Source organism: Trachymyrmex cornetzi, unplaced genomic scaffold (assembly GCF_001594075.2).
Source record: "Trachymyrmex cornetzi isolate Tcor2-1 unplaced genomic scaffold, Tcor1.1 scaffold1202, whole genome shotgun sequence".
In the NCBI taxonomy this organism is placed as follows: Eukaryota; Metazoa; Arthropoda; class Insecta; order Hymenoptera; family Formicidae; genus Trachymyrmex; species Trachymyrmex cornetzi.
The window spans coordinates 14879-28599 of NW_017295765.1; the positions used below are offsets into that span (position 1 = coordinate 14879).

At 35.1% G+C, this 13721-nt stretch overlaps 1 protein-coding gene across 1 annotated transcript in view; it reads left to right on the top strand.

The window, feature by feature from the left end:
• LOC108767111 (protein SZT2) overlaps window positions 1-13721 on the top strand; it is a 28269-nt gene that overhangs the window by 5645 nt on the left and 8903 nt on the right. The window contains exons 2-15 of the mRNA XM_018516815.1: window positions 911-1228; window positions 1317-1394; window positions 1474-1867; window positions 1989-2209; window positions 2287-2671; window positions 2759-3008; window positions 3134-3877; window positions 3952-4151; window positions 4232-4395; window positions 8977-9286; window positions 9360-9548; window positions 9708-10292; window positions 10433-10809; window positions 10904-11003. Coding sequence (XP_018372317.1) covers window positions 911-1228; window positions 1317-1394; window positions 1474-1867; window positions 1989-2209; window positions 2287-2671; window positions 2759-3008; window positions 3134-3877; window positions 3952-4151; window positions 4232-4395; window positions 8977-9286; window positions 9360-9548; window positions 9708-10292; window positions 10433-10809; window positions 10904-11003 — 4315 coding nt within the window. The remainder of the gene's footprint in view (window positions 1-910; window positions 1229-1316; window positions 1395-1473; window positions 1868-1988; window positions 2210-2286; window positions 2672-2758; window positions 3009-3133; window positions 3878-3951; window positions 4152-4231; window positions 4396-8976; window positions 9287-9359; window positions 9549-9707; window positions 10293-10432; window positions 10810-10903; window positions 11004-13721) is intronic.

The following is a 13721-nucleotide window of genomic DNA, read 5'->3' on the forward strand; positions in this document are numbered from 1 at the left end:
ATACACTGTTAGAAATTTCTCAATGAATTTTAATTAACATGTAAAGGAAGCATGTGGTTATGCACGAAATTAAATGTAATGAATGATGTAAATAAAAACCAAATTATAGGTAGTAGTTTTAAATGTGATGAACGTGTGTATTGAAATTAATGAACACATTATTATAGAAATTAATTTACACGTTAATGAAAAGTACGAGATCTGTAACTGAAAAGTAATTTACGTTAATGACATGTAAGAAATACAAACTACAAAATACAAACTTAAATTTCATTAATATGTACATTAATAGTTATTTCAATTACGATTAATTAAATGTCATTTATATTCATAAATGAAAAGTATATTAAATTTCATTACATTTAATTTTTCAGTTACTTTAAACTTAAATCTCATTAACATGTGCATTAATAGTCCTTTCAGTTACAGAGAAATTAAACTTTATTCACCAATGTGCATTAAAAGTTAATGAAATTTAAGAACATTTCTAACAGTGTAGTTAGTATTCATTTTTTATTGTTTTGATTCCTTGAATCACAAATCAATTAAAACTGCTGATAAGAACCATAGCAATTATTAATGCGAAATATTAACAAATTAACGAATTACATAGTGTTTGCAAAGATGGATGATAACAAACGTGCAGACATTCTGACTCCTCTTTGAGTTTTTTTCAGCGCAATGGAAAATAGATAGAAGGATAGAAAAATTAACATAAATTAAATAGAAAAACAGTGTTACAGACTCAGTGTCATTAATGTATTACAGATTTAATGTAATTGTAATACATAATTGTATTATAGATTTTGGCAACAGTTCGAGTTAAATACAAAGAATTCAACTATACTAAAAACAGACCTATTACTTTAGTAATTATTATATTTGACCATAATTCTTTTCCTTTGTACAGGATAGAACTGTGTTAGAAGCAGAGACTATCTTTTTGTTAATGAAGAAGGGCTTTCCCATCTCTCGCAATGTGAGAGCTCAATGGTTACTAGAGCATTTGGACTCTGTGATAAGTATACAATGCCCTAATATGAAAAGTAAGGAAGAACCAGAACTGGAAATAGTGTCTGTGCTGCCAAAGGATAAACCTGTCGCATGGTCTACAGACACCAACTATCAATTTCTTTATAAAGTTGTTTCAACGACATCAATTGTATTTTTGGCGCACAAGTATAGGATGGTTTTTAGCTTAGATTTAAGTCCGTCGCTTGCCACTGTTGTGAGTATTATAAAATTATAATTTTGTTATGGAATATTAATTTTTGTAGCAGCATATGTCAGCTGAAATAAAATTAACGTCTTTTTAGGATGTACAAAGCGGAGAGATTGTCATTGACGAGTTGTGTCTGACAACGAAACGATGTTTAGAAGGTATAACTAGACCTGTGAGTATCTTTTCCTTTATACGTTGCAAATTCATAAAAAGGAAGTTTCTTAATTTACTATATATCTGTATATATGTAGTTTACTATACCAGGCAGCAGGCGCGTGATGCAGCCTGAAATTTATGTAACTGTGATAGCTCATACGCCGTTCTATACAAGTCCGGCGCAACAAGTACTAGTACAAGGATGGCTGATCACCTTGGATAACGTAAATTCTCTCACACAATACGTAGAAAAACAGTTGTACCTGTTAGAGGAGAGAGTGGCAACTGTCACAGCCATAGCTAATCAGCAATTAGAAAATTTAAGGGCAGAGAGTGAGCGTTTGGTAGGGAGGCTTTTTGAGGAAAGTAGCACCTGCTTGAACAAAAATAATTGTAATATCTCCATAGTTTCACCGGAAGCCAGTTTTGTAAATATGCTGAGATATGGGATGCTAGCTCTGACACTTTTACCTGAGCATAGCTGTGCACGTGAGTTTGTAATTTATGATTGTATTTAGCGGGTTACATGTTACCTAATGTATACGCTATGCAAGGTAATGGAAAAAAATGTTGTGGAGAACAGAGAGTGCAGAGAAAGAAACATTTTCAGATATGGTAATAGTCACGGATGGTATCATCGGAATTAAGAATGCTCACACGTTAGATTCCATTATACAGCAGCTACGCGCAACGACGGTTGCATGTAGCTTTTTGCGCGTAGGCAGCGCGTATAATCCACATTGCGCGGACGGTTTAGTGCCATATCAAGATCTATTGTATTTTATTGCTGCAGCTACGCTTGGTAGTTACATGTCCTTCAATTCATATGTGGTACATAGACTTTTAATCTATATCGCTGTGCCTACTTAGTAGCAACATTAATTACAATATAACTATTTTATCTACAGATGCCTGTACATGGAACAAATATGAATCTTTATCATGAACATTTTTTATGCTGGCAATTGTTTCGGAATATATCGGACGGTAATACATCGGATCATCACTGTTGGCGAACTGAAAATAACTGTTTCCATGGACATAGAAGCGGTCAACTATTGAAGAAAAAACAGATTGACGACAAAGTTACTTGTACTTTAAGCAGTCTGCTGTGTTGTCGTCTAAGAGAAGGATACTTAATAAAAAGAGCCAGCGTACGTGACGACATTCTTGAAATAAATTTCGTATTATTATGGAAAACCAACGTTTTCCTGGAATATCTAATAACATGTCCGTGGTCTTCGAAATCATTATCTCTATCCAACGTGATACAATATACCATTACCGTAGAAGGTAGATTGAAGATAATAAATAATTTAAGATGTTAAATAATAATTTACGTTTATTCATAGCCTGAACTGAAATTAGCTTTTATTACAGCTCCATATGAATTTTTACATGACATTACATGCCTATCGAAAAAACCATTAAACTCGCATTATCGCCAAGGTGTCATCTCCCGTTTTTGGACGGCATTGACATCATTAACCGAAAGTGACAATATGTTAGCGCACTTCAGTTGGTTTCCAGGATCCGGATGGACTTGGTATAGTGTACCAGATACTATCAGAAGCGGAATGCCTGTGTTTTACTTATCATCTTATCCATCACCAAGTACAGTACAACTTAGGTATATTTATTTGTTTTATAAACAAAATAATTACTATGATATGGTTGCAACAAATGAATATAGTTTTTTAAAATAAAGAAAAATCGTAATTCGACATTCATATATTATATGTTATCACTTTATAGTGACGCCGCCTGCCCACAGTTTGGACAGATATGGCAACCGGTTGTCTCTTTAGATCCGCTTCAGTGGGCGCGTTGGATGCACACTCAAAGAATTACATTAATCCTAGCTTATGATAGACCGTTGCCAAGACATCTTCATCAAGCAAATCAGAGCGGTCGTTTTCAATGCGTTCAGAGTCGGCAAGCAGCGGCCGTACTATACGCTATGTTGAAAAATTGGGCGACTTTTGTACTAGTTGAGAATCACACGTATGTCCAGTTCATATATAGAGAGGCGGAAAAGCCGCCGGTGTCATTTTCATTAATTCGTATTAATTGCAAAGCGCTCTGCGTCGTACTCAATATAGCGTTCGCCGGCGGCACTGAAGGTGTCGTCCGTCACAACGTAGTTGTAGATCTTGTGGACAGATTATCCAAGCTCACGTTGCCAAATAGGCCGACGGAGCAACGTGAGATTCCATGTTGCACAATAATACATAAATCACTCGAGCGAATTCTCGTAAGGTATGAGCGTATACCAAGCAATCTGAGTATGGTGGTGTTTCCTGACGGAACTCAGCCAACTTGCACCAGGGCTGCACTGGGGCTATTGGGAGGTAGTCTAACAACTACCCTATCTAGATATTTATACCACAATCGTTGGCTGTGGCATGTAAAGCGACCGTTCGTTCAAACTATCCCGGGAATTACTTTGTCTAGGCTAAACATTACTGCAATCGCGAGAATACTCTCTACAATTACAAAGTAAATATATTCAAATTGGTATTTTATGAGAATTACAAAAATGATGTTAAGTAAGATATCTATTCCATTTGTAGAATACGTCTAGGAGAAGGCTTTAATTTCTCGTATTCAGCAGCTGGCATCACAAACATGGTGTTGGAAGTGCAAATGCAGGGCTTCGGGAACGACGAGAATTCTTATCCGTGTATTATTCAGTACGTTTTGTTCCCACCACATGTTGTACCGAATGTGGCATTAGAACGCGATAGTGGTACCGAAGATGACACGGAAGAAGGTATATTTATTTCTCGATAAAATAAAAGGATTATTTGATGACATGATACAATAAATAAATGATTTTTTATGACATTTGAGGTATTGCCAAAGCAGAAGTATGGACTGAAGATTCGGAAGGATACAGCGATTTTCAAATCGTTACGGAGGTTTGGGTTGAACCACAATGTGGTTATGTACAAATGCCTACACAGTCAATTGCTATGTATATGTATCCTCTGCAGTATCATCAATTACCAGATGCAGTAAGTACGATGTTAATATAAATTTTAGTTTTGCATGTATTTTGGGGGGGGGTGTATTTGCTTGGGCGTGTTTGTCGTTAATAAATAATAATTATTCAATTAATATACTCATCAACGTCTTTTCATATAAATATAAAGACAGCCTAATAATCCGTTTGATACAGATTAATCAGTTATCGAAAAGCGTTTCTATATATATTTCTACATATGTTTTTAATCTATCTATAATATTTTAATAAAATTTAGTTTACCGAAAAGTATCTATGAGTTTACTTAAATCGATAAGACGTGATTAAAATTTCTCGAACATCTTGAGAGTGATAAGATATCTTCAGTCGATACTTCATTCTGCGATACACTTGTAACATATATATCTACGTAATTTATAAAGCAGTGGAAATATTAAAAATTGCAATACTAATCGTTGATATTTATGTGTTATATCTCACGTAATCTCTGACGATATCCGCAATCGTAAATATTCCAAGAAATATTCCGTGCCTGATATCTTATTTTTGTATATTTGTTTTATTTGTTGCAATGTACAAATAGCTATTTAGTAATTTTCAAAACCATTTATTCAAATTATATCAAAATATTACGTATATCAGAAACTGATCAATACATGTGTAATCCCGGTAAGTCTATCTTGAGTTCACATGTTTCTATACAACGATATTAGCTCTATCCTTATCTTGAGCTAATTTGATAATGCGTATGATAACACAAAAATTATTCTGATGTACATATAGTCGTCTAAAATGTTTTATTTTGCTTGATACTGAATCTATCTAATAGTAAGTATCTCTCAGCGGTTATTTAATTTACTCTATAGTCTATTTCTATATATACAGGGTGTCCCAGACATCACGTGAGTCATTTTGAAATAAAATGAAAATTTTAATATCAAAATGTCGAAGTTTTAGTTTTTTAAACTAAAAAAAGTTAAAAAAGTTTTAGTTATAAGCACTTAAAATTAGCGAATCGTATCACCTAAAGTTTGCACGTGGTTGTTTAGGTGTAATTGGCATTTTGTTTCACAAATCCATAGTATATACAACGCAAAATGTCAATCACATCTAAACGCACGAATTTTAAGCGTGTTTTACGATTCGCTAATTTTAAATATATAACAACAAAAAACTCCAAAACCAGGGCGAAAGTAAGAAGATTACATTATTATAATTTAAATATATACTTATAATTCAAAAACTACTATAGCCTTGCCATTTTGGTTTTATTTAATTAGAATTTTCATTTCAAAATGACTTGAAGAATTTGCCATTGATGATGCGGTAAGTTTGAGACACCCTGTACAGTTTTAATTGTCATATAATTATAACATGCACTTGATCACATAAGTATATGTGTGCATGCCCATCCGCAATCTCAAAGTTTCGATGAAAGTTTCCATGTTTTTGCCCAATTCCTACCTTCTAGATTATAGAACATTAGAAGCATTTAGAGGGAATTTTATTTGCTTAGCGATTGCTTAGTTTACCTTCCATTGATTTCGTAATGCACGTCTATACGAATAAAAGTTTACATAATAATTAATAGTATTTCCCCATAGAATATTGCGTAATTTTTGTGGTATTGAAAAGGAAAAAGATAATACATCTCTCGTCATTGAACAAATAGCTCCGATAAAAGGGATAATATTAAACTAATAATTTACCGAAAGCAATGTAGTAATAGAACGCAATTCGCGTAAATATTTTAACTTCATGGCGTAGCATGTAATGTAGCTTTATCTCTAATCTTATCTTTCTTCCAATTCTGATAGAGATGCTTATAAAATCCGTATGCAGTCATTTGACGATGAAGGACGATAAGAAAAAAGATACTTACGCTTTCTATCGTCGCAGTACGATTTTATTGCAAGTTTTTTTCATGTATGAATTCTAAAGAAAGGAAAAGGAAGATTGAATATTTTACATGTTATATTTAACTATATTACATTATTTAAATCTTAAAATTTGGAAAATTGGCTGCGTTCAGCAGAAAAAGCAGCTTTGCAACTGTTGTAAAATTCTTGAATATGATTGGTTTATACATTTAGATCCAATGAGGAACTAAGGGCAAAACCAATCATATTGAAGAATTTTACAACAGTTGCAAAGTTGCTTTCTCTGCTGAACGCAGCCATTACCACAAATTATTGTTATTCTTATAAATCTCAGATAAACGGGAAATTATTATTCTATAGATGTACTTAATAATTAAAATTTGTATTATTTTCGTAATACAAATATAATACTAGCATAAATTCACGTTAACTAGATAACTGTTATCTGATTTACTCATTACCTGTAGCATTGCGCTAATCAAAAGATCAAATTTCAATAATACGCCAACTGTGTGTGTGATATGTATTCTATACAATTATATTTTATTCCACAACGAGAAATAATTTAGTCGATTGATAACTTTATTCTCTTGGAAAAAATTGAAAAAAAAGTGTAATCTTTATACTTCTCAATCGACTTGACAATGCGTAAATACGTGTCCTTGGCATTCATTGACTTTGCAAATTATGTGTGCTCTAACGTTTGCATTATAATTAATCAGATCGAATTGAAATGAAAATGACTCCATAAACACTCGCTCATCTGATGAATTATATTTACGTGATTACGTTGCGCGCGCGCGTACACGCACACCGTTTCATTGGCCTCGGAATTCAAAATTGAATTTCAAAGTTCTCTTGGTGAGTCCGATGGATTCAAGGGTCATGTCCGATAATTGGCAAAGGACCTCGCGCATGGAACGTAGGCTTTCTCTGATTATCTTTTTTTCATTGGAACTATGATTTGGAAGTCCGAAGTTAACAATAAATCTATATCAGTCATCAAAAAACGTTATCATCACATCACGAATAACGCAAACATTTATCTACGCGCGTCTCGTACAAGGTCCGCATCCGGTTAGACAAGTGTATTTTTTATAATTTTTTTTCTACTTCCAATTTTTATATCGTCCTTCCTACTGAAAGAAGAATGAAACTTGAGTACAATAATCCTGTTATTACGCGCGCGCATCCTGGTTTTTTACATGCATCTCTTAAGAAGGTACTGACGAGGAGGAGCGCTTACTTTTGAAAGACGCGAGATCTCTCATTTTCGGTTGGCATTTCCGGCATTGTGTGAAGCGAAGAACGGCTTGTGAAATAAAGAACGAGGAATGTAAAAATATATATCACTACATGTCGTTATCGTTATCGGGGTGTGGCTTCGATATCGATGAGGGTCCTCGGAACGAGGTTTTCCTATCAGTTGCCTCAGGTATATATAGGGCCCGATACGCACCCTGCGCTCACCAGTGATCGGATTATCTTTTTCGCTTTCGCGTAATTTTACAACACACACCGCAAGTCCGGTTACCTCTGCACGTATCTACGTGCTCCCAAGTCTCTTATCATCGAATCCCTGGTGACGACTCTTTATCACGGTTCGCATTGAAAATGATCATAATTTCCGTCACATGATCAAGTCGTAGCATGGCCTTCGCGCGATGTCGTCCTTAAGTTGTGAAGTTAATTGCTCGGGTTTTGCGGTGATGAATTTCATTCGTAGTCCTCTTCTAAGAAGATGAGCCAACTGGATTTCCATTCGCCTGTGCGTCCGCGAAGAGCCTCGGCGGGATAAAGTCTCGTTATCATCAGACGACTTGGCGCAAGATTAAGGCAGGCAGAGTCAACCGCCTCTGGGTCAGGCACGTGAATCGCATCCTTTATCCGTCGTTCGTTCTCCGTATTCTCTTCGGAATCTTTATACCCGCGTGATTTTTAGTTGGAAGTGAGGATCTAGGCAGTGAACGACCAGTAGGTCTTGATAACTTGTCAGATCTAACTCTTCCAGCTCAGAGTTGCGCGGCTTCACGTCATCTCACAGTCGTAAGCCATCAATGTTGTTCTTCCCCCGGTGAATCTTTTACCTCGAAATCTGTCGTCCCCGAGATGTGTTGGCGGGTGTCATGGTTCAAGTGGAGAAGTGGTCTCTGCGCTTTGCATGAAAGTGAGATTCAACTCCTCCAACTTATTCCTGATCCCCCGTGATCGTCGGAATTGACATTCGAGCCTGTGCAACTTGGTTATCTCGCTCGAGGATATTTGTCTCTACATGCTAACTTTAATGTAATATTATCTGTTAAATCTGTTAAATCTATAAATAGATTATAATTAATTTGAAAATTTTGTATATTGATACTTAAGTATGTGCTCTATAAATTTAGAATCAAAGCACAATGACGATTTCTACATCTCTAATTTGCGCTATGTTTTAAGTCGTCGATAAAACTTACGCATGATTGTATTTCCTTTATAAGTATAATATACTTGGATATATTTTTTGTTGTGACAGAGAGAAAGGGGGGGGGGGGAGGAGAAGAAGGAGAGGAGGGGGGGGAGAGAGAGAGAGAGAGAACTTATTATAAAGCGAATATGTAATAACTATTATAAATCTGACACAAAAATGTTTTCATAATGTTTACTTATACATACAAGTTTATTTGTATTTATATTGCATGTAATATTAAAATTGTTTTTGTAAATCCTATCTACTGTCACTTTTGTCTTATTAGATTGCCCGAATAGACGAGGAATGTATTAACGCTCTACTGACCTTAGAATACTTGAGCCTCTTGTGCCAAGTAACACCGGTGGAAAAAGACACCGAGATTGTATTCGGACAAGCGCACCAAGGAGTTAAGTATCATGGTACTGTGGGTGTGTCTACAGACTGTATCTCAGAATGTCCAAATCCAATCGAACCTTTCGAGGCGACACCAATCATCGACGAGAGAATACATTCCATGTACTTCTCCTTCGATACTCTGAGTATTTTATCAAAATGTCAGCAAGCAGAACTCTTGTTCTCGATGTTCGTTGATGGTTAGGAAACTTATTTTTTTTAAACAATGAATAGAAAAGAAAAAAAAATAAGTAACTGATTTTATTTTACTAGATTCTGTTCATATCGATGAGGATAGAGATAGTGCAAACAGAATTCTTATGGGAAACTTCCTGGAACATATGAAACAATTGCATAATAAAGAACTATTATTTACGTCAGCGGAGTCGCAAAGGTTCACTAAAATGCTTCTTAATAGGCCACGTGAGAATATTCCACCGTTACCTTTCTTTATGCAAAGAGGTACAATAACACTCTTTCAGTTTTTATTCTCTTATCGTTAAGTATCACATTATAAAGTTAATAGACATTTTATGTTATTATATTTATTTGCATTTTTTATGAAAATATAATATTCTACAGCTTTTTACATTATTCCTTATTGTATAACGTCTTTTTTAGAAAAAAATTGTAGAGATAATGTGTCAGATATTTATCCGAGATGGAAATGTTTCGTTAAAGGAATTAGCACGACACATGTCATTATCACGATATTACCAGCCACTGAAAAAGATGTCCGCTTGATAATGTACACAGGTGATAATTGTACAAGTAACAATTCTGAGAAGAATTACGATTCTGATATTTTCGATCTTGATATGAACGAAAAGGTAACGTCTCCAACATTGTGCGCAGAGAATTTATCTGAATTTGTGACATTGGAACGCAGAGAGTCCAAAATTTCTAGTCACTCTACTACTGCAAATAGCACATCGAAAGCTAATATTATAGACCATAATTATGATAATGTCGACAATGAGGGAAGCCTTATTATACCTGTATATGTGTATGATTGTTCGTTAGCATTATTAATTGATGCACTGGTCGGCCAGTTGCAAACACCCCAGAATAAAGATATCTATCAAGATCACACCTTTAAGATTGGAGAGCAAATTTCCGAAGATTTCGTCAGTCTGAAATCAGAAAGTAACACTAAGCCTTCATCTCCGGAACCAAAGAGCGAAGATTCTGACAATATTTCTAGCGGTAGGTAAATATTTTTGACATATGATAATAATGTAAAAGAAAGATGCGGATCTTTTAAAGAATATATTTATTAGCATTACCTTATTTTATTAATATTAGTAATTAAACGTTTTACAATAAAATTGTTTTTTTTATGGTAGATCAACGAAGTTTGATGGAGCATTGCAAATTGTTGAGTCTAGCACATTGTCATTGTTATGTGGTTGCGGTTTATAAGTCACTTGCACTGCAGCAATCACTAAGCTATGAGGATATGGAGGCTGCCGTGGCACAATGCGAAGAAAATCTGATCGAGATTAATATTACAAATTATTTACGATTGGTGTGCAGACATTTGAGCATGTTGCCAGAAGGTGATCTGCTGAATCAATTAAAAATCTCCGCATGCAATGATATTAAACCATTACACAGTTTGATAAAAAATAAATTCAAAAGGATAATGGCAGTTGCATTTAGGCCCGTACCTGCTCATCCAGAATTTTATTACTGTTTACCATCATGGATGTCAGAGAAAATGGTTCGTGTCTTTGAATATTTTGTATTGTTATAATAACTCAAAATGAAAATATGTACAAACTTTCGTTATTTTACAAAGATTGTATTGTTTCCAGGAAGATGTGTCACAAAGAACGGATAGTGATGACGATTTAGATGAATTCACATGTCACTCTGAAATGCCAGCTTCAAAAACAGATAATTCTTCTAATCAAGGTAGAATAATCTACACACACGCGCGCGCGCGTACACAATGTTCTATTTTAAATAATGCATTAAGATTTCTCGAAAACTATAATAGATACGGAAAAATGTTTCAAACAAAAGTTGTATGGTTCGGAGGGGACATAAAAAGGTATCATTGATTTGACCTTGGGTGGCATCGCCAAGGTTAGGTCAAGGTCACATCGATTTTTTTAATGGAACACTTTTTTATGGCAGAATCTAATAACTGGTATCAAGAGTTTTTCAAAACACTATAATAAAGTTATTTTTCATTACGTACTTTTCAAGTTACAAGGCTTGAAAGTTACAGTACTGCCGGCATTAGCATTACGCAAGACGTCCGACTGACGGCTAAAACCTTTTGAATATTGTTCAGGATCATGTCCTGGATAACATTTGTCAAGATCAAAGTCGTTGGAGATTATTTCCTCTTATTTTCATTTTTACATAAAAATGAATTCTTAGTGTAAATGTCTTCTCCAGGAGAAAAGAAGAGGGAGAAAGATAAACTGGCGCAAAAGTTCAGCCAAAAAGAACAAGCCTAATTTCCTCTGAAAACTTCGAATGCGTTCCGATATTCACTGTCAGTGCTGAAAATTTATAGCGCACGTAACGTATACTGTATAGTTTCAGCACTGGTAGTAAATATTGGAACACACCCTTTATTTTCATGAAGTTTACAGGAATATTGATAATTATCAGCTGTCAAAACATTATTAAAAAAAAATTCCCATTTACCAGGTATGTAAATATGAAACCGGAATTTACTAATAGATGGCCATAGCTGTCAATATAGGTGCCGTCAGACCGCGTCATTGACGCCATTTCCTTGTTCTGACATCTGACAAAGATTTTCAACTCACAACAATACAAGTTTCATACAACAGTATAGTTTGTAATAGCGTTGAACATGTTGAATTTTGTGCCTGGAAACTATGATTTGCGGACAGCATTGATTTTCTGTTACCATTTGAAGAAAACTGCTGCAGAATCGCATCGAATGATTGTCGAAGCTTACAATGAGCATGCTCTTGGTAAATCACAGTGCTTTGAGTGGTTCAAATTCAAAAGTGGCGATTTTGACGTGAGAAACGAAGAACGTGGAAAACCATCGAAAAAATTTGAAGACAGCTAATTGCAAGCATTGTTGGATGAGGATGACGCTCAAACTCAACAACAACTCGCGGATCAATTGAATGTGACACTAGAAGCCGTCTCAATACATTTGAAATCCATGGGAAAGATCCAGAAGATGGGAAAATGGGTTCCACATGAACTGAATGAAAGACAGCAGGAAAACCAAAAAATTACTTTCTAAATGCTGCTCGCCAGGTACAAAAGAAAGTCATTTCTCCATCGAATTGTGACCGGCGATGAAAAGTGGATATATTTTGAGAATCCTAAGCGTAAAAGATCATGGGTAACTCCAGGCGAACCATCGACATCGACTGCAAGGCCAAATCGCCATGGACGGAAGACAATGCTCTGTGTTTGGTGGGATCAGAAAGGTGTGATCTATTATGAGCTGCTAAAACCTGGCGAAACCGTTAGTACTGAACGCTACCGACAACAAATGATCAATTTGAATCAATTTGAATCAATTTGAATTTGCGTGAGAAATGACTGGAATATCAAAAAAGGCAACACAAAGTGATTTTGCTTCATGATAATGCACCATCACAGGAAAATTGGTCAAGGAAACGATTGAGGCGTTTGGTTGGGAAATACTTTCGCATGCGGCTTACTCACCAGACTTGGCTCCGTCCGATTACTACTTATTTGCATCGATGGGACACGCACTTGCTCAGCAGCACTTCACTTCTTACGAAAATGGCTAGATGACTGGTTTGGCTCAAAAGAGCAACAATTTTTTTGGCGTGGCATCCATAAATTGTCAGACAGGTGGGAAAAATGTATAGCTAGCGATGGGCAATACTTCGAATAAAATACTTTTTATCATTTTCATGCAATAAACGTGTATTTTCTATTAAAAAATTCCGGTTTCATATTTACATACCTGGTAAAAGCAATATTTTTCAAGGCCCCGCATAGTGGGCGAAAAAATTCGGCCGACGCGGCGATGCTCTAATTCTTAATCAGTTTTAAAGTTTTTTTTTAATTTGCTTTAAATTGAATGAGTAAAAATTGCCGTTTCAATATTTTCGTTATTATATAATTTTGATTTTTTTCTGTTCACTTTATTGGATCGGCAATTTTTACTTTGGACCGTAATCAAAATTTATGCAAAATGAGCTTTTAACTTATTCAATTTCGAGCTAATTAAAACAAACTTTAAAATTAGTTAAGAATTAGAGTGTCAGCCGAATTTCATTCACAAAGATGTTTTTCTGCCTATCAATGCCTCGGTGGCACGGGTTAAAATTGTTCAGAAAATTTAAAAAAATCTGGTGTTATTTTTTTGAGATATTGAACCACTTTAAGGGGTGTCCCGATTAAATTTCCAAAATTGTTAAAATAACCACCTTAATATATATATACAGGGTGTCCCATTTTAATCTATCATCTCAAATATCTCTTGAACAGTGCATTTTAAGGAAAAATGTTTCAGACAAAAGTTTTAGGACTTTGAGGGGGACATAAAATGGTGCCATTGGTTTGATTTTAGGTGGCGTTTTTAGTAAGCGTTGTCAAGGTCAGGGCAAGGTCACTTTGAATTTTTTAAATGGAACTCCCCATTTTTCATTACGT